The sequence below is a fragment of the Ursus americanus genome, chromosome 11 (assembly GCF_024610735.1).
Source record: "Ursus americanus isolate L20-20 chromosome 11, mUrsAme1.1.p, whole genome shotgun sequence".
Lineage (NCBI taxonomy): Eukaryota > Metazoa > Chordata > Mammalia > Carnivora > Ursidae > Ursus > Ursus americanus.
Genome location: NC_142137.1, coordinates 74,453,896 through 74,472,875, shown reverse-complemented (window position 1 = coordinate 74,472,875; position 18,980 = coordinate 74,453,896). Strand labels below are relative to the sequence as shown.

Sequence of the window (18,980 nt, the reverse complement as noted above, 5' to 3'; positions counted from 1 at the left end):
TGTATGACAGTTCTCAGAGTAGGAGGAAGTGAGAAGGTTTGTGGGCTCCAGAAGACATATCCAGGGGCAGTCTGGCAATGTACGCGTCCTCGGGCTGCCCCTGAGCTGTCCTTCCAGAGTGCTCCCAGAGTTGGAGAGCAAGGATGGTCACAGGAGTATTACTTATAGGACCAAAAAACCTGTGAAGTACCTACAGGCACACAAAAAGGGGCCAGTGAAATAAGATCTGAAAAAACTATATGAGAGACTCCTACATAATTATTTAGACGACTTCATACTTTTGTGAAAATATACACTTGTGAATATATATATGTGTATGTGTGTATGTGTATATATATACATATATATATATATATGCATTTATATGATATATTCTAATGGGAAAAGGTCATGTGGAAAGCTCTAGTTTTAAAAGCTTATGATTGTATTTGTTTAAAAACTCTACATAAACATATGAAGTACATATTTTTGTATCAAAAACAAACTATAGTGATGCCTGGGTGGCTCAATCAGTTAAGCGTCTGCCTTCAGCACAGGTCATGATCCCAGGGTCCTGGGATTGAGTCCCGCATCGGGCTCCCTGCTCAGTGGGGAGTCTGATTCTCCCTCTGCCTCTGCTTGGGGCTCCCCCTGCTTGGGAGCTTGCTCGCTCTCTCTGCCAAATAAGTAAGTAAAATCTTAAAAAAAACAAAAACAAACCAACCTACGGCTCTCTCTGGGCTCCTGTGATGACAGCTGACTCCTCCTCTCTTTCTGATAAATCTGTATGCTCTGACTTCCTAACACGAATGCCTGCTACTTCAGCAACAGAAGAACAGTGCAGACACCATGCTGCGGTCACCAGCAAGGCGAGGAGGGGCCTAGGAGGGAGTGCACAACATGCTGCTGGCCTGATGAACGGAATGACTCATGGGAAAACAGGCGGGACTATGCCAAGATCTCCCACCTAAGGGGAAAGGTCAGTTTCTTCTGATGTCTTTTCTGTTACAATCGAAATGCACTGATCTCCCTTATTCCATCAGCTCTGAGGTCAGAAGTCAAAAGCCTTTCTAGAGGTAAGTACAACTATCATGGGGCTGGGATGACGCAGTAAGGAATGGGAGCAGGTGGGCTGGAGTCAACGAGATGGTGCATCTGAACCTTAGCGGCTCTTCTCGCTGTTCCTGCCAACCTCTGATGAGCATTCAGTGTAGTTAAGGTCTGTAAGAAAGCACTATTGCCTTAAGGACCAAAAACACCAGAAACGAAAGGCCAGACAAAGGTGAAGAAACCACTGACATTAATGGTCTACTCAGATAAAACAATCCTGTTCACCAGCCTGCTTCTTTGGGATTAGCAAACCCATGAGACCGGTATGGTCGGCCATAAACCTTGCTTAGCTGAGACCCTCCACCTTCCCCACACACAAGAGCCAGAGGGTACCGAAATTCACTTCCTAACGGATGTTCATCCTCTTCACAGTTAACCTGGCAAGGTAACGAGATCCACTACATTAAAAACATTCAGCTTATCAGAGCAAAAGGAAATAGAGATACGTCCAGAATTACTTACATGTCATCCCCTTGGAAAGGCCTATCATCCTTATCAGACGCCTGCCTTACTGCCTCTTTTTCTCTCTTCTTTTTCTCCTTCTTTTCTTTCTTTGAGAGGGTTCTCTTGAAGTTCTGGATAACACCTTCTTTCTCCTGCTTCTCAGGTCCATTGCTTTGAGCCTTCTGATAAAAGTAGCATCGTCACTATGGTGGCTGTTACACAGAATCACAGCAAGCTCTCTACGGCTGAGCTAACTTCATCTCACGTTACGGCCAACACCCAGCTACTGCAACAGGGGAAGGTCCGGGGGATGGAAATGTTCTTTGCCCTGACCGGCTAACGGTTACCGGTGTGTATTTAGAAAAACTTAATGAATTATACATCCAAGATCTGGGCATTTCATCGTGTGTGTATTTTACCTTGATTCAAAATTCATACGCAAGCAAGCAAGCAAACAGAAAACCAAACCCAGCAAGAAAACTATGAAATCTGATTTTCCATAAATAAAAATCCAAATAATTTACATAAAGTTACTTTTAAAAAAGGCTAATCAAAATATGGAAATAACTGGGGCGCTTGGGTGCCTTGGTTGGTTGAGCATGGAACTCGTGATTTCAGCTCGCGTCATGGTTTTGGGGTTGTGGGACTGAGCCCCCTATCAGGCTCCATGCTTAGTACAGAGTCTGTTTGTCCTTCTCCCTCCCCCTGCTCTCTCTCTCTTTAATAAATAAAATCTAAAAAGAAAAAAAAAAGGAAATAACTGTTTAAATCATTATCTACTTTATATATGTTTTCTCTAACATCAAAGAAATGTTAAGCATACTGTAAGAAATGGTTTTTTGGAAGCAAAATTATAAGTCCTGTTTCTGCAAAAACTCCTATTTCTTTTCCAGATCTTGTTTATCTGCTTATTTATTCTTAATTTACAACATGGCCTACACAGACTTTTTGGGGCGGGGGTATAATTAATAGGTTGACTGGTAAAGAACCAAGAAAAACACGAAAGAATGGTTACTGTATTGGGAAATAAACTACCTTCTGTTTTATCTAAGTTAGTATTTCTATTTTCATTGCTAGCCACGTCAGCACTGTCCTGACCCTAGTAAGAGGTCTAATCCACACGAACGAGGATCTCTAGCCCACAGCTAGGCACATCAGCTAAATTCACGATGCAGAAATGAAATAAAATATGGGCCCAAAAAAAAGAGAGAGAGAGAGAGCTGTCCCTTCTTACTTTATATGGATTTGCTACAATGCCACTAGAAGCACAAGTAATGAGTAAGGCCAAGAACACATTTTGTGTATCTAAAACTCTTCAACATGGAACAACAACATCACACAAATTAAGTGAAAATTTTCTGTTTCCAGAAGTGAACAATGACACTCTTTTCCCAAAATAATTAAATAGAAGATTTTTCTCAAAATATTCTTGACCTCTGCATTTGCTATCACCTGTCAGTACTAAATTCTAGTGTAAGATGCCATTTGATTTAACACAGAAATTACAGTTAGTTTCAAATCTTATCTGTATTTCATAGTGGTCCACATAAGAATAGCAGCACAGGAATTCCAGACACCCTACCACCTGAGAAAGTTTTAGTATCACTGCACTGCATTACATCAGCCCAGGAAGTTTGCTTCTGTCTAATCTTACACACAGAGTATGGAAAAGGTTTTAAATGTGCCTTATTAGGTTGTACTGAAAATACACACAAAATAGGTTATTAAAGTTCTATTTTCCCTTGTGATTCTTATTAAAATATATTTTGACTTTCTAATTTGGTAAAAAACCTGGAGCTGATTATACTTGAACATTAAATCTCTTAATAACAAAAGCTTCCATAACTTCTTTGCAAAAGTAAAGAGCAATATTAGGGATTATTTAGTGAAACAGAGGATGAAACAGAGAGAAGTAGAACTCCTTTTAATTTTTTTTCAGGGAGGAGGGTAAAAAAGTCATTTAGGAAATGCAGCAAACAGGAAAGTTCGGTGGAGGCCCATCGCACTAACGCCAGTCTCATGTCCGTCTTGGGCCGACCCGGGCCCGGGACAACGTCAGCATGAGATGTGGAGGGGGTCCTACCTTAGGAGGGAGGGCATCGTTCTCATTCTTAAGAACAAATCTGCCCTCTCGATCGTCTTTATTCCAATTCAACTGAACAACTAGGGGCTTCTCATCTATATCCAATCTTCTTTCTTCTTCAAATCATGAAACGAAAAAAGTTAAGTCATGGTTATTTAATGGCACTAGCTAAATACAACATTCTCATATAAGTTTAATTTTATAGACATAAAATACCTTATTACCACAAGTACTAACAGGCTGAAATGTAATTCAAAATGTTATGTGAGAGTTTTAATTATTTACTATTTTGTTGCCACTATAATATATACTACCATGTAGCCAGTGCCAAACACTGACCAGGGATGACGTCCTTACCACATTTAGAATCCAACTGGGAAAATAAGAGAAATACAAACTAGGAAAAAATATAGATAGGGCTTTGCTATCAGCCTAGTTCTGTAAATCAAATTATCTCATATATGCAACTGGAAAACAAGGAAACAACGTTAACGTAACACAGGAGTTCGGCTGACCTATGAGATTTCCTTCTCACACAAGTGTTGTGACAGCTGTACCCTGCTTTCTATCTCTTGACTCCCAAACTCACTAGGCCCAGCCCTCACAGCACCTCCCACCATGGAACCACCATCCTGTCTCTTCGTTAGGATAAAGTGCTAGGTTTAGAGTATTCCTTCCTTGCTTGCTGGACATCTAACATGCCTCAGGAACGTGGCAGCCCACAGAGCAGGCTCCCCTGAGGGCCCGGCACACCTCAGCCACTTATTAGAAGCCTACAGTCAGCAAAAAATCATTCACATAACTGTCTATAGGATGTCTACAATGAGGGCAGCAAACACAGGACACAGAGCCCAGCTGGAGAACCACCGGGATAAAGGAAGTAGGGATCAACGGGACAAATTTAAAGGGTAAAAAAGTCTTACACAGGCTTTTAGTAAATACTGTATGTAAACAGCAATGTTAATTATAAGAATACAGGAGTAACAAACTCTAATTTATTATTTTATGAACTGAAAATATGAGAAATGAAAATTAGAGCAACAAATTAGGGACTGGGTGAAGTCTGAAATTCCTGCTACAAACCAAAATTACCAAATTCTTCTTGTTGCAAAATTTGTACTAGATCAAAATCCTTCATTGTATATTTCTAGAGAACTAATTTTAAGAACTAAGTCAAAACTGTAAAAGTAAAATAAAAACAAGGGTGAGGTATTCTAAAGCATGTGAGCCTAACTATTAAATATAAATACGGTCAGGGTCCTACCACAACGTTGTAACTTTAAGGTCTAGTTCTGCCTTAGTGGTTCTCATACTGCTGTTGCTGTTGAACAGCAGAATCCTTTTTATTTTCCCAGCTGATTTCACATAAGGAATCCTAATACGTGGAGAGGCTAAGATGGAGTCTCCGTGGGGCTGAAGGGCGGGTTGGGGCCTAGGATTCAGCGCCCTGGACCTACGGTGCACAAGAATGAGGTGAGGTGCCCTGAGCACTCGCTGCGGGCCGTGCTCAATCCCCAGGGAAACAAGGTGCATCCCGCAGACACTGCACGAACTGCTAGCTGCAGGCAGCCCCCAGTCCACACCGGCCCGCGGCATCCCTTCTGCTCGAGGCACACCGGTGTCAAGCTGGGATTTCCGGGGTACTGTACAGAACCACCAGCACTGCCCCAAACCAACACGGCTAAGAAATGAGGGCTCCCCCTCTAATCGACGAGCTGGGCAGGGCCCAAGAGGCACACAACCTATCAGGGTGAAAATTTTAGTTTTCCTTTCATTTTATGTGCACTCTTTTTTCAAACATCTATCCGGTTGTTGGAGCATAAATGCTTATCAACTTGTCTGAATCAAACTACTCAATAAAACGAAATGTTAGGTATTTCCCTTGGCCCAGGGGTGCCACTGAAAAATCACTGACATGCTCGGGGCTCCGTGACCCGAAAATCAAGCACACGCACGCGAGGGCTCTCCCCGCATCTGAGCACAGGCAGCTCACTGCGATGAGCGCGGACACGAGCACGGACAGAGCCGGACTGTCCTAGCCGCTCAGCTCAGGGTGTGGGCAAGACTCTCCCCTTCTTCTCCAGACACCGTTACTGTGTTTTCAGCCCCTACAGCTAAGATAGTTTACTTTTTAATTAAAGGACATGTAAAAGAAAAGGTTTCTTTTAAAATAATCAAAATCACTCCATTTTTAGATCTCAAATTCCAATCTTACATATTATCCTAAAGACTTCACTTGGTGGTTTTCAAATGACCAAAAAGTGAAAACACAAAAAGGTCTGGAGGTGAGAGGTATCTTCTTCTCGATAACCTGGTTATAATGATTCCGAGGTAAAGGAAAAACTCAACCTCAGAAAAACCATCCATCCAAAGTGAAGTATCTTCTGTTGTCAAATCTAGCTTTGGTATTATCTGTGTAGTGGGATACCCTCATAATGGTGACAGAGTAATGAACGAATACGGCCTATCTGATAATTCTACTGGGGAAAAAGGGTGTGGTCAAACCCAAATTCCAAACAGTACAAAACTGTTCACCCAATTTCAAATGTACACAGAGAGCTGTAATTTTGAAGTTAAAACTAATAACTTATGTTCAAAAAGGACTTCAGGATGGAATTTAACAGGTATTAAGTTTTGGTTTGGGCCGTATGTAATCTTTTACTTGCTGCATTGATTAAGATTTGTATTTTTTATAGGTGACTCAGTATTTCCAAAGCACTCATAAAAAACTTAAGAAATTTCTACATTTCTAATTAAACCTAAAATTGTTATTTGATATAGGTACATAGGATATTTTCAGAAATTTTAAACATTAAAAACAAGGAGAAATTACTAATTACATAAGACAATTTCCTCAAGATACCCTAATTACTCCCAAAGAATAATGAAAATATACTGTCTCACATTACAAAACACTCATTTTTGTAAGACTGATGGCTCAGACTCACAAAGTGTTTAACTGGGTTAAATTTAATGGTCGTATTAGAATGTACACAAAAGAGCTCCAAGAACTACTGCTCCAAAAGCAAGCACCACACCGCATCATCAATGTGTGCGACACTGAGGTCTGCTGGCTAATTTTAACGAAGAAATGTCATGCTACTTATCTCTGAAGAAATAAGCATGTATTAAATTAACACATTCATTCTAACTTCCCACAGATGTGTGTACCAGGATCTCGTAAGAACATTTCACAGACACGAGAACATTCTGCCCGCTTCTCAGATGTTCCCCAACCCCTCTAGAAGAGAAGGACCCTAGGGAAAGCAGGGCTGGACTGACTGAACGGCCCTCTGGACAAACGAGTGTTTCAGGAACTCTCTATCCAAGATGGGGCTACCCCGCCAGCACCCTGTGTGTGCGCACAGACCTCCGCTGACATGCACTTCATAGAGGGAGTACTTGGGGGATGACAGCATCCGCATGTCAGGCCGGAATTTCTCTGCCAGTGTCTCGATCACATCTTGAGTGGTGGCAGTACTAGATACCCGAATACATTTTGTTGCAAAATTTCCAGCAGCTTTATCTTGAAAATAAAATCTCATCACTCCATGGAACTCCAAATCCTAAAAGAAAACAAAAAGATACATTTTTGGAAAAATAACATTCTAAAAAGATTCACTTTTTATAACAATAATAAACAAAAAAAGGCTATTTGCCACTTTTAAAAGATGTTTCATTACCATAAACATCTGAGACAGAAACTGAGAGACATGGCATTTTAGTCCTCAAATTTAATTATGTGACTTGGGACAAGTTATTTACAACTTCTGCCTTACTCGTGTCACATCTAAGACAATGGCTGTAGCGTAGGTGATGTTAGTAACAGCTAATATTAATGGGTCTTCAGCAAGTACCAGGCACACCTTGACATGCATTATTTTACTATGGCTTTATAACGGCCCCGTTAAGTAGATTTATTACTAAACTCTATTTTCAAGGTTTGGTCATTAAAACACAAAATTTAAATAGCTTACTCAAGTAGTTATACAGCAAATCCAGAGTTAAAACCCAGATCCCCTGGTCCCCAAAGTACATGCCTATCGGTCCCTGAGGTCCTGCCCAGCCTTGAGATTATGAAGTCTCAATGAAGAGACCACTCTCAAACCACAGGGAGACGTTAGCCCCAACTCTACCATGAATGTGAGTAAACGGAGACTCTTTAGCTTTTCCAGAATATAACTGCAACTAATTTTAATATGAACTACTTGCCCAAAATCAATGAACACAATTAAAGTATTTCTCAAAACCTTACTTCTAGAGAAAAATACAATGGTCTTACAAGCGAAGGAATACTACTGTAAGACAGACCGTAGCCCATGCAGCTATGGGACACTCTTTCCTGTTATTTCCTTGTTTCCCTCTTTAGTTAACTAAATGCAGTTCAGTTAGTTGAAACTCACGTGAGCTTCCAGGCCTTCCGCTACAACCGTAAGACTCAGTGGTTCATATCCCACAGCTGAACCACTGCATCAGAGAGAACCTGGTTCTTGTTTGGTGGGTTGCACTTTCCCTGGGGATACTGGGGGGGGTTAGGTCCAGAGCACCTGTGTACCCCATTATTTCCCTGAACACAGAAAAAGCACAGGTCCCAACGAAATTCCAAGGAGCGTTTCTAACTCCGTGGCTGCCCTCACTGCCCTCCCCCCCACCAAAGGTCCACTGGCTCATCGGTTCTCCCCTCTTCTCGCCCTCCACATGAGCACGTGAAGTCATTCCACCTTCAACAGACACCTAGAATCCATCCCAAGTTTTGTTAAAAGTAAGTCAGATGATGTCACTCCTTAGCTTTACTCCTGGCAATGGCCTTTCTATGGGCTCAAAGCCCATCACAAGTAAGCTTTTCTCTACGTCCTCCCAATCTATTTGCTTATTCTTCACTAATAATTATAATAGTTATGGGATATTAGAATGTGGCTAACTACAAAAACTATATGAAAATTAAAACAGAAAATGAGACATTAACACATATTTCTAGCCCTAAAGTTTTACCGTGCTTGCTCAGACACTGTCCGAGCACTTGGCAGTCAGTCCATCCTACCCATTTCCCACTGCCCCAAGGAAAATACAGGGTAAGTGAGCATGTGTGTAAAAAAAAACAAAACAAAAACACTGAACCACAGATCTTGGGTTATGGGGGTGAGACTGAAAAAAGCTTTATGAGTTAGCAAAATGGAAGCGATATTAATAGTCTTGCTCTGGTCTCTCAAAATTATATAATCTGCCTCTTTGTTCAGCCTGGGTCAAGCAGCAAAGAAAGTCAAGCAACATCGTTTTTGAAGGTTTATCTTTTAGTCTGGCAACCCCGAAACCTCCATAAAGTAACAGTGCTGGTGAAAGGTGCTCCTACACTGTAAATGCATGTGTCGGTACAGGACAGCACTACTACTACTACTATTACTACTACTACTATTACTACTACTACTACAGGTGCAGCATTACTGATACTCCATAAAGTAACAGTGCCAGTGAAAGGTGCTCCTACGCTGTAAATGCATGTGTCGGTACAGGACGGCACTACTACTACTACTACTATTACTACTACTACTACTACTACAGGTGCAGCATTACTGATACTCCATAAAGTAACAGTGCTGGTGAAAGGTGCTCCTACACTGTAAATGCATGTGTCGGTACAGGACGGCACTACTACTACTACTACTATTACTACTACTACTACTACAGGTGCAGCATTACTGATACTCCATAAAGTAACAGTGCCGGTGAAAGGTGCTCCTACACTGTAAATGCATGTGTCGGTACAGGATAGCACTATTCCTACTACTACTACTACAGGTGCAGCATTACTGATACTCCATAAAGTAACAGTGCCGGTGAAAGGTGCTCCTACACTGTAAATGCATGTGTCGGTACAGGATAGCACTATTCCTACTACTACTACTATTACTACTATTCCTACTACTACTACTACTACTACTACTATTCCTCCTCCTCCTCCTCCTCCTACTACTACAGGTGCAGCATTACTGATACTCCATAAAGTAACAGTGCCGGTGAAAGGTGCTCCTACACTGTAAATGCATGTGTCGGTACAGGACAGCACTATTCCTACTACTACTACTACTACTACTACTACTACTACTACTACTATAGGTGCAGCATTACTGATACTCCATAAAGTAACAGTGCCGGTGAAAGGTGCTCCTATACTGTAAATGCATGTGTCGGTACAGGACAGCACTATTCCTACTACTACTACTACAGGTGCAGCATTACTGATACTAACAAAAGCTCCTGTGCACCAAGTACTTCCTCTCAATACTTCCCCTGCAGGGCTAACCCAGCTCTCCTCTTCTCGCTGGTCTTCTCCCCTCACCCCTCCCCTGGCCCATCCCTCTCATCATTCAAAAGCTTCCACTTCAGGTTCAGCTCTCCCTATCCACCACCCTGGCAGGCTAGCCTAAGACAGCACCGTAGGAAACAAGAACTACTCTACACAGTTGTATAAATTCAAGTGTTTATAATGGGAGTCCTACTTTTATCCCAGGATTCTGACACTATCATCACCACTACCACTCTGAAATCATCTCTATATTACAATAACAGTCTCAAATAGTAATTGGCAAAACTACCCTGGCTCCTCCCATGGCTCATGGTTTACAGATGAAGTTAAACCAAAAAGGTTACAAAGTAAGCTCCCACTCCATCAATTTGCTAACAGAGTAATTGTACATCATTTGTGACAGGAATGAAACAGGTGTACCTCTGGATCCCGAAGACAGGAAAGCACCACTTTCTCTGATAACTGTCAACAGGTAACTCCAAAACTACCAGACATCAAAGATCTGGGAGGAAATGCCCAACTTGGCAAGAACACAAAAGAAAGGCTCAAAAGTGAGTTTGGTAAGGCAAGCATGGAAAGGAGGCGATCCCTCATGAAATCACCCTCATAAAAATCCCTATGTGTAGATTACTACTGCTTTTAAGAGGAAACTACAAATACAAAATTTCCATTATTAACGTGGTTCTGCTACTGATCTCACATAAAATGTTGAGATAAAAGGAAAAAATAGGAGTAAACCCAAGGGCAGAGATCCAGCAAGCAGCAGCACCCATGTCTACAGAGAAATATTTCTGTTGGCGTTTTTAAAGAAACAAATCTCCACGTTCTACACCAAGCCTAAACAAAGCAGCCTATTAAAAGTAACTTTGATTTCATTTGCACTAGATAAATGTTAATAAATATTAACTTAGTTTGCTTGGTTATCTCAATATCACACAGAATATCTGAGTATAGCTATTACTAGAATAACAACTTAATAAATTAATACATTAGCACTGTGTTTAATTATTCAGCCAAATACAAGTTTGGCCTGTGTGACTAAGTCCACAAAATTTTATCAGACCTGAGAAAATTGATAAAATCAAGTTCTTCAACCTAAAAGTGCAGTGTGTAATGACCAAACTAACAAACAATAATAACTAACGTATTAAGGGCTACTATGTGTCAGATACCAGGAGTTCAGTATCTGATTCCTCAAACATGAATTGGGTGCTATTATCATCCCTACTTTACAGGGGGTACAAAAGAAGGTCCACGGAGGTGTTAAGCATGCTCTATCTATAATCAGACAGCTCACCAAGGAGCAGGGCTGCGATGCAGCCAGCATTACTGTCCCTGGAAACCTCACCTTGTACAGCACCATGCTCTGCACCCCTTGTTCAAGACACTTCATCATCTAGAGGAAGAGGAGTGTGAATTTCTTCCTTTTCTTTACAACAGGTACAAGAGGAGTTCCGAACAAACAATGAAGAAAAAGAACTCCAACACTCAGAGCAGTCGATCCCCACCTAGACAGAACTGGCATTCAGATACAAGTATTCTTAAAGCTCACTTTGGGACTGGAGGCCAGGCTCACACCGTGCACAGTGCCTGATTAACTCCTCTATGAGCCTACCAGCCTGCCCACTGCATGGTGCAAGGGACACCTGGGAGTTTGCAGCAGGGTAGGAATAAGTTGGCATTTCAACTTAATAGCTGTATCTTTGAGTGAGCTCTCTGATATGCATGTGAGCTCCAATTTCCTTAATTATAAAATGAAAATAAGCTTGTTTTGAGGAGTAGACTATATAAAGAACTAGCAATCAGTGCTCCCACTAGACGGTAGTTTTCCTGAGGGAGCCCCTGATTCATTGTTCTAGGCCCTCCCTCAGTCTCTAATACATTGCTTCGCACATAAAAATAACAACAAATTTGAGTCAAAACTGCCAATAACAATATCCAATTCTTCCAGCTGTGATCTGTCTGTTCTGAACTGATAAGGACTCTGGAACAAAACTTTAAATCTGTAATTAGCAGCCATGAAGTTTCAGTAACAGGGCTAATAATCTGATAACGTTGCAGCCAATACGGTTATAATTTTACAAAGACAAATATCTCCTTAACGAAGTCCTTACACAAATTACCCAAGAGATGATAATATTTAAAATTCAAAAACACTGTTGTAGGTCATCCGATACCTATGTGAAGTGCCTACTTGCTAGCAGCATATTTTCAGGAAGAGACTTGTGTTTGGAGCAGGCAGGCCGGTGACTGGGGTTAGCACTATAATCACCACAGTCCGGGCACCATATGTCAAGGGCAATGTTCGAAGTGAGAAGCAGAAGACGCAATGCATCACCTGTTTCCTTTCCTTCAGGGTTCTTCTTCCTGACCACAAACCAAGTGTCTCTCTTTCCTGAAAGTGTATATTTACCTTTGTATAAACTTCTCCCTGAGAAATACTATCACAAAGATTATTATTATTTTTTAAAGATTTTATTTATTTATTCGACAGGATAGAGACAGCCAGCGAGAGAGGGAACACAAGCAGGGGGAGTGGGAGAGGAAGAAGCAGGCTCATAGCGGAGGAGTCTGATGTGGGGCTCGATCCCAAAACGCCGGGATCACGCCCTGAGCCGAAGGCAGACGCTTAACCACTGTGCCACCCAGGCACCCCTATCACAAAGATTATTACAACAGAAATGGAACACTACTTGGGGTGGATTTAATGACAACGTAGAACAAAATTATTTTAATATTTATTAGAAAGAACAGACCAAAAACAAAAACAAAACAAAAACCCAACCACAGAAGGCAATACTATAAACTACTAGAGAGCCAATGCAAAAAACAAAGGATTAAAGGTGGAGATTTGCTTTTAAATATTTTATCAATCTTATTAACTAATGAAACTGATAATCAATTGGCCTTCTCCAAACCAGCAAAACTCACCAGGGCGACCTCAAACCTCCTTTTGCTCGAGCTACTCAGAACCATTTGTTTTAAAGCTAAATTGGTCCACCATGCTAATCCATTTTCTCACGGTGTCCAGCATTTCTGTGAAGCCATTTCCTCGCCTGCAGCAAAGCAATGCTAACTGTAACAGGTAATCATCCAACTCTCCATGGAAAACAGGGCAGTGGACAGAACACACCACTTTATTACACACACATAATTCATTTTTAATGCTGGGGCCTCCAAAAATAGGTGCAAAATTTTAAGAAAAAATACAGCTGTGCCCCAAAACACACACACACACACACACACACACACACACACACACACTATTATTAGTACATAAATCAATCAACTGGACAACAGCCATTTGTGTGTTAATAATTTAGGTGGAAGATGGACGAAATACTTGAATATGGGTTTTTGGGATCTTACTTGTATAAACACTGTTTATTAAACACTAGTACTTCAAGCATACTCTTTAAAATTATATGCATTTCAGGAAAGCTTAAAATAAGTAATAACTGTAAGATGTCCTCACCAGGCTCATGCTTACCCCTCCCATGGCATTCATTCCCAACGGGGCCTTTTCCCTACCCTTCTCACCTACTCCCCATTCCTATGGGTAGGGAGCTCCTAAGAAACCCTGTTTTCTTTTTAAAAACATTATTTATGTATTTATTATCAAGTATAATTAACATACAGTGCTATATCAGTTTGAGGTGTATAACAATTCAACGGTTCTATAGATTCTCAGTGCTCATTACCACAAGTGTCCTCTTAATCCCCTTCACCTAGTTCACCCACCCAACCCCTCCCCCTGCAACCACCAGTTTGTTCTCTGTTATTAACAGTCTGTTTGTCTCTCTTTTTTTTCTTTTTTGCTTATTTGTTTGTTTTCAAAGATTTTAAGTAATCTCTACACCCAATGTGGGGCTCTAATTTACAACCCTGAGATCATGCTGTACCCACTGAGCCAGCTAGGTGCCCTGTTTTGTTTCTAATAGCACTAATTATAGTACCTTGTAAACGGTACTTCAAGAGGTTTCTGTAAAAACTAAGTAAATAGGTTTGTTTTATATTGAACTACCTTTCAGATAACTACGGAGTACAGATTAAGAGTTTCCTCTTGGGGCGCCTGGGTGGTTCAGTCGGTTAAGTGTCTGCCTTTGGTTCAGGTCATGATCTCAGGGTCCTGGGACTGAGCCCTGCCTTGGGCTACCGGCTCCGTGGGGCATCTGCTTCTCGCTCTCTCTCAAGCAAATAAATAAAATCTTAAAAAAAAAAAAAAAAGAAAAGAGGGCTTCCTCTCTTCACTTCCAATCCCAGCTCTATAATGAGGTAGCTCAACATTCCAGAATCTGTTTCCTCTTCCGTGAGAAAGGGCTTCCACAGGGCATGGTTACTCTGTGGGTAGGAATGGAACCGGGCATACAATCACGTGAGAGCAACTCCCCTCTGACCCAGCAACCAGCATCCAGGAAAGGACTTTCTACCTACATATATATGTATTTGGTTTTTATAATAAAATGATTCAATCCAACATTTTTTTGTCTGAAAATAAAGGTGTAATTTCTAACACATCACAGTGTACGCCTGTTCCATGTGAGCCAACTACTTTACTTCTAACGTCCTGATGCTAGTTCACCAAAGTTGAGAAAGACCAAGTTTACTGAAATAGGGGAAAAGTCATCTTCCAGGTGAAAAGCAAGTTTTCTGAACTGAAACACACCCCCCCCAAAGAGAACACAAACACATCTCCCGTTTTACAAACTCTTAACAAAAACCCATCCAGTCCACAAACACCTTTAAACATTACACATAAAACAGTTACCTGCCCGAAAACACAGCCTGCTGTGAAAACCAATAAGCGGACATATTTTTTTGAAATGCCTCAGTGATACTGCCGACAGTGACTACTTAACAACTGTCTGCTCACGATGGCTAAACATTTGTGAGCCCGGACTCTCAACTTTCACGGCAAGTTAAATCTGTTCTGCTGCTAGACTCTAATGGAATCAGAAATCTACCCAATTCCTAAGTCAGCATGGGGGGGGGGAGAAGGGGGGGATCAAAAAGTGAAAGTCTTCCCCGTGGTACTCTGAGAATTTTTAAATCCCTATTTGAATAGCTGCCACACATACGTATATTGGGGACTGATAGATGATTAATTAAAGAATACATTAAACCCACATGACAAAAGAGCAATTACCACATTCATGATCAAAGATTATGTCTATATTTCCAGTGTAATCTTTAAATACATTTGCATAACAGATATACAAAAACAACCCTAAAAGACACATATCTAGTGCCCAGGTTATAATCAATTTTGCCACAGATCCTTTGGAAGTCTAGCAAAGCCCAACAATCTGTTCTCAGAATAAAAATTTTAAATGCATTAAATAAAATACAAAAGATTACAAAGGAAACAATTACAGTAAAACACAGTTATTAAAATAATTTTTTGGGCGCTAGGTGGTTCAGTCAGTTAAGCGTCTGCCTTCGGATCAGGTCATGATCTCAGGGTCCCAGGAGCAGGGAGCCTGTTTCTCCCTCTCCCTCTGCCTGCTGCTCCCCTGCTTGTACACTCTCTGTCAAATAAATAAATAAAATCTATTTTAAAAACCACAATATAGTAAATATAAGTGCATCTTTATTAACATACTGAGGAAGCCTTAGGGTTGATTCATACAACTCTGATTCTGAAGTCAGTATAAGTATAATCTTATAAGTGAAGAAAATGATAAATCTCAGAGGTTAATAAAATTTATTTACTAAAAATAAAGATGTAATTACCTTCTCATCCATGTTCAAAGACCCTGTGATGTCTGTTCACAGACCTCAAGTTAATAACCCCTGTCACAACTCCAGGGATGGCAAACTCGCTGGCCACGCAGGACGTTCTCTCTTTGTACAGCTCGACAGCAAGAACGTATGGTTTTATACAAAAGCAAATGCATCTCCTAGAGCTTTACTAGTTGGGCTTAATTTTACCCTTTGGTATTATTTAGGCCTATATTCAAACTGTGGTTTATGAATGATCATTTTTCCCCATTTATTAATGAAATGGTATACAGTAGAATAGATTTCTACTGGATACAATGCACTCTGGGTTAAGGAAACGGGGCAAGTACTGGCTCATGAAATTTTAATTCCAGTTATCCCTGTGCATGCCCTGGGCCTACAAAGTGAAATGCAATTCTTTTTCTTACCACGGGTGACAGTTAAACCAGTTTAGTGTGAGAAAGGGTTTTTTGAACTCAGCACCGTGACATTTGGGACTGGATAAGTCTCATTGTGGGAGGTGTGCTATGCACTGTGGGATGCCAAGAACACCCCTGGCCTCTATAACCTGGATGCCAGTAGCACCCAGCCAGTTGTGGAAACCAAAAATGTCTCCAGATATTTGCATAGATCCTCCAGGGGACAAAGCCGTCCCTGTGGAGAACTGCGGATCTAGAACAAGTCTAGTTCCTCTCCAGAACAGCATTCCACTTCTAGTTCCTTCAACTGTTCCCTTTCCAGTGACAAAATTCCAAATCCACTTACTATTTTGTTCACTTCTCTCTTGAACACATTTGTGTTCTATCCACCCAGCCTGATACCACTTCCAGAACCGATCACAGAACTCCAAATGTGTAGTTCTGATCAACTCTAATACATTGCTATTTGTAACACGATACCTGTAATTAATGCAATTTAAGATTACATCAGCTTTTTGGTTACCACCTAATACTGCTGATTCTCAAGAGGTTCCAGTAAAATTTAAACTGAGTCATTTGCATGCTAGTTGCCAACTAATAGCACTTCTCCAGCTTGGCGCTATCTGTTAAACAGCCTTAGAATACAACTGGATCCTCATTCATCTAACTGTACTTAGACCCAGGTAGGTCATCAACACAAGAATATGATGGAAGACATTGCCAAATTCCTTGATAAAGTCCAGATACATTAGGGCTGATGCATCTCCTTATCTACAAACCTGGTAACCCTTCGGTCTCTCACACATGTGCACACACCAAATGCCATCGTTCCCTCTCCTGAGCCATAATGGTTCCTAGGAATGGGATTACACAGCTTCCCTAACCCCAAGACAGTTTCCCTCGCAGTCTGGCCACAGACATTTCTATGAACAGTTAAGTTCACCTTCCTACAGTGTCCACATGTTCAGGTCACACACTGGTTTTAAAGTTTTTATTGTGCAACAGACATCTTCATAGAAATCTATATTTTAAAAATTATATACTAAAATATAAATACATAACATATAGCAATAGCAACTAAAGAAACGTTAACAAATTTTCATTTGGAGGGAAAAAAAAGCACACAATAGGTAATGTCTCAAGACAGTGACACGCTAGGGAAAAAACATTTCCAACTAACATGGCAGAAAAATATAATCTTCTAATACAGAAGGAGTTCCTGTGGGGGCTACCGGAACCATGGGGCCTCTGACCGCTCTGAAGGTGAATCAGAAAGAGTGGGAGCTGCGAGTGTTCATGCTCAGCCCGGACAATGCTGGCAAAACAACTATCCCCTCATGAAGTTCCATGGGGACGACATCAGCACCACCTCCCCGATGCTGGGCTTCAACACTGAGAGCCTGGAGCACAGAGGATTGAGGCTGAACCCCGGGACGTGGGCGCCCAGCAGTCCCTGCGGTCCTACTGGCGGAACTGGCCCAAGAGCACGGACGGCCTCCTCTGGGTGGTGGACAGCACCGATCGCCAGCGCAGCCAGACCGCCGGCAGGAGCTCCAGAGCCCGTGGTGAAGGAGCGCCTGGCTGGAGCACCCTGCCTCATTCTGCCAACAAGCAGGACCCGCCGGGAGCGCTGTTCTCTAAGGCCATCCACCAGGCCTGGAGCTGGGCTCCATCCACAGACACCACAGGTGCACCGGGGAGATCCTCCTACCTGTCACTGAATGGCTCCTCGATGACGTTTCCGGCCATATCTTCACAGCCCGCTGAGCCACTCCAGATGCCCCTTACCTCACATTCAAGCCCCCACCCCAGCCCTCATTAAGCACCACCCACAGGGGAACGGGAGTCGGTCAGCCTAACACTCCCGGCTCCACGCCGTCACGTGGGCGGCCGCTAATGCTGCCACTGCTGCTCTGTGGCCGGAGAGGCTGTCTCTGCTGCCACCACGGCTGTGGGCCTCGTCCTTTGCTTGGCTGGGAGGATAAACCGTTCCTTGCCTCCCCCCCACCAATAAATATATAAAAAATAGAGTTCCTAAAATTTGAGAAGAAACATACCAATAACACACTTGAAAAAATGAGCCAAAAAAATTCAGAAACTCAACAGACAGCTCAGAAAAGAGGCAAATATGACTCAAACATAAAAAAAGGATGAACAATCTCACCCATGATAAAATGACTTCAAATAAAGGTAATGGTAAAATGCCATTTCTCAACAATCAAACCGGTAAAAACCTGAAATTCTGACAACATACTCTATTTTGGGCAGTGGCAAAAAAAAGGGTACATATTCAGGGAGCAAAATTTGGCAATATTTGGCAACACTAGATATACATGCACATTCTGACCGGGCAATCCACCTCCGTGGCTCTACCCCTAGATGCGCTAGTACAGATGTGAAGCACTCCGTGCAAAGCACCTCACTACGGGCCGGGCTGTAACGGGCACAAGTGTGGAAACGACCCAGCAAAGGGCACAGGCAGAGTGAACTCTGGGACTTTCAGATAACGAGTAAAACGCTGCCACTGGCAAGAATGAGGAGAAGCTCTTTCTGCTGTGACGCAGCTCGGTGCACGCGATACACAGTCAGCTGCAAAAAGCAAAGAGCAGGACAGTATGCACAGCAGGCATCTTTTACACGAAAGGGTAGGAAACACACACACACAAATGTACTTCATCACATCTGCAAGAAGAAGCCTTCCTCCAGTGGATCAACCAAAACGTAATGAAGATGGACAAAGTCTTTTTAACTGCAACTGGTTACACAGTTTCAACTTTGGAACCATATGATTATTTTAAATAATAAAAATTAAATTTTAACACAAAATAATCACTAAAAATTTAAAACAAACTGAAATTAATGTCTAACAAGGTATCGGGTTGGTTACATTACCATACAGAAAAACATATTTATTTCAAGT

General features: G+C 41.7%; 1 protein-coding gene across 25 annotated transcripts in view; it reads right to left on the bottom strand.

Moving 5' to 3' along the window:
* AFDN (afadin, adherens junction formation factor) overlaps nt 1-18,980 on the bottom strand; it is a 144,567-nt gene that overhangs the window by 98,203 nt on the left and 27,384 nt on the right. For 17 of the 25 annotated variants that reach the window (XM_087865655.1, XM_087865658.1, XM_087865669.1 and 14 more), the window contains exons 2-4: nt 6,987-7,182; nt 3,617-3,732; nt 1,552-1,715 (exon numbers count right to left, since the gene is read on the bottom strand). In XM_087865655.1, the coding sequence (XP_087721781.1) occupies nt 1,552-1,715; nt 3,617-3,732; nt 6,987-7,182 (476 nt within the window). The remainder of the gene's footprint in view (nt 1-1,551; nt 1,716-3,616; nt 3,733-6,986; nt 7,183-18,980) is intronic. The other 8 variants (XM_087865656.1, XM_087865674.1, XM_087865671.1 and 5 more) reach the window with 3 other exon arrangements.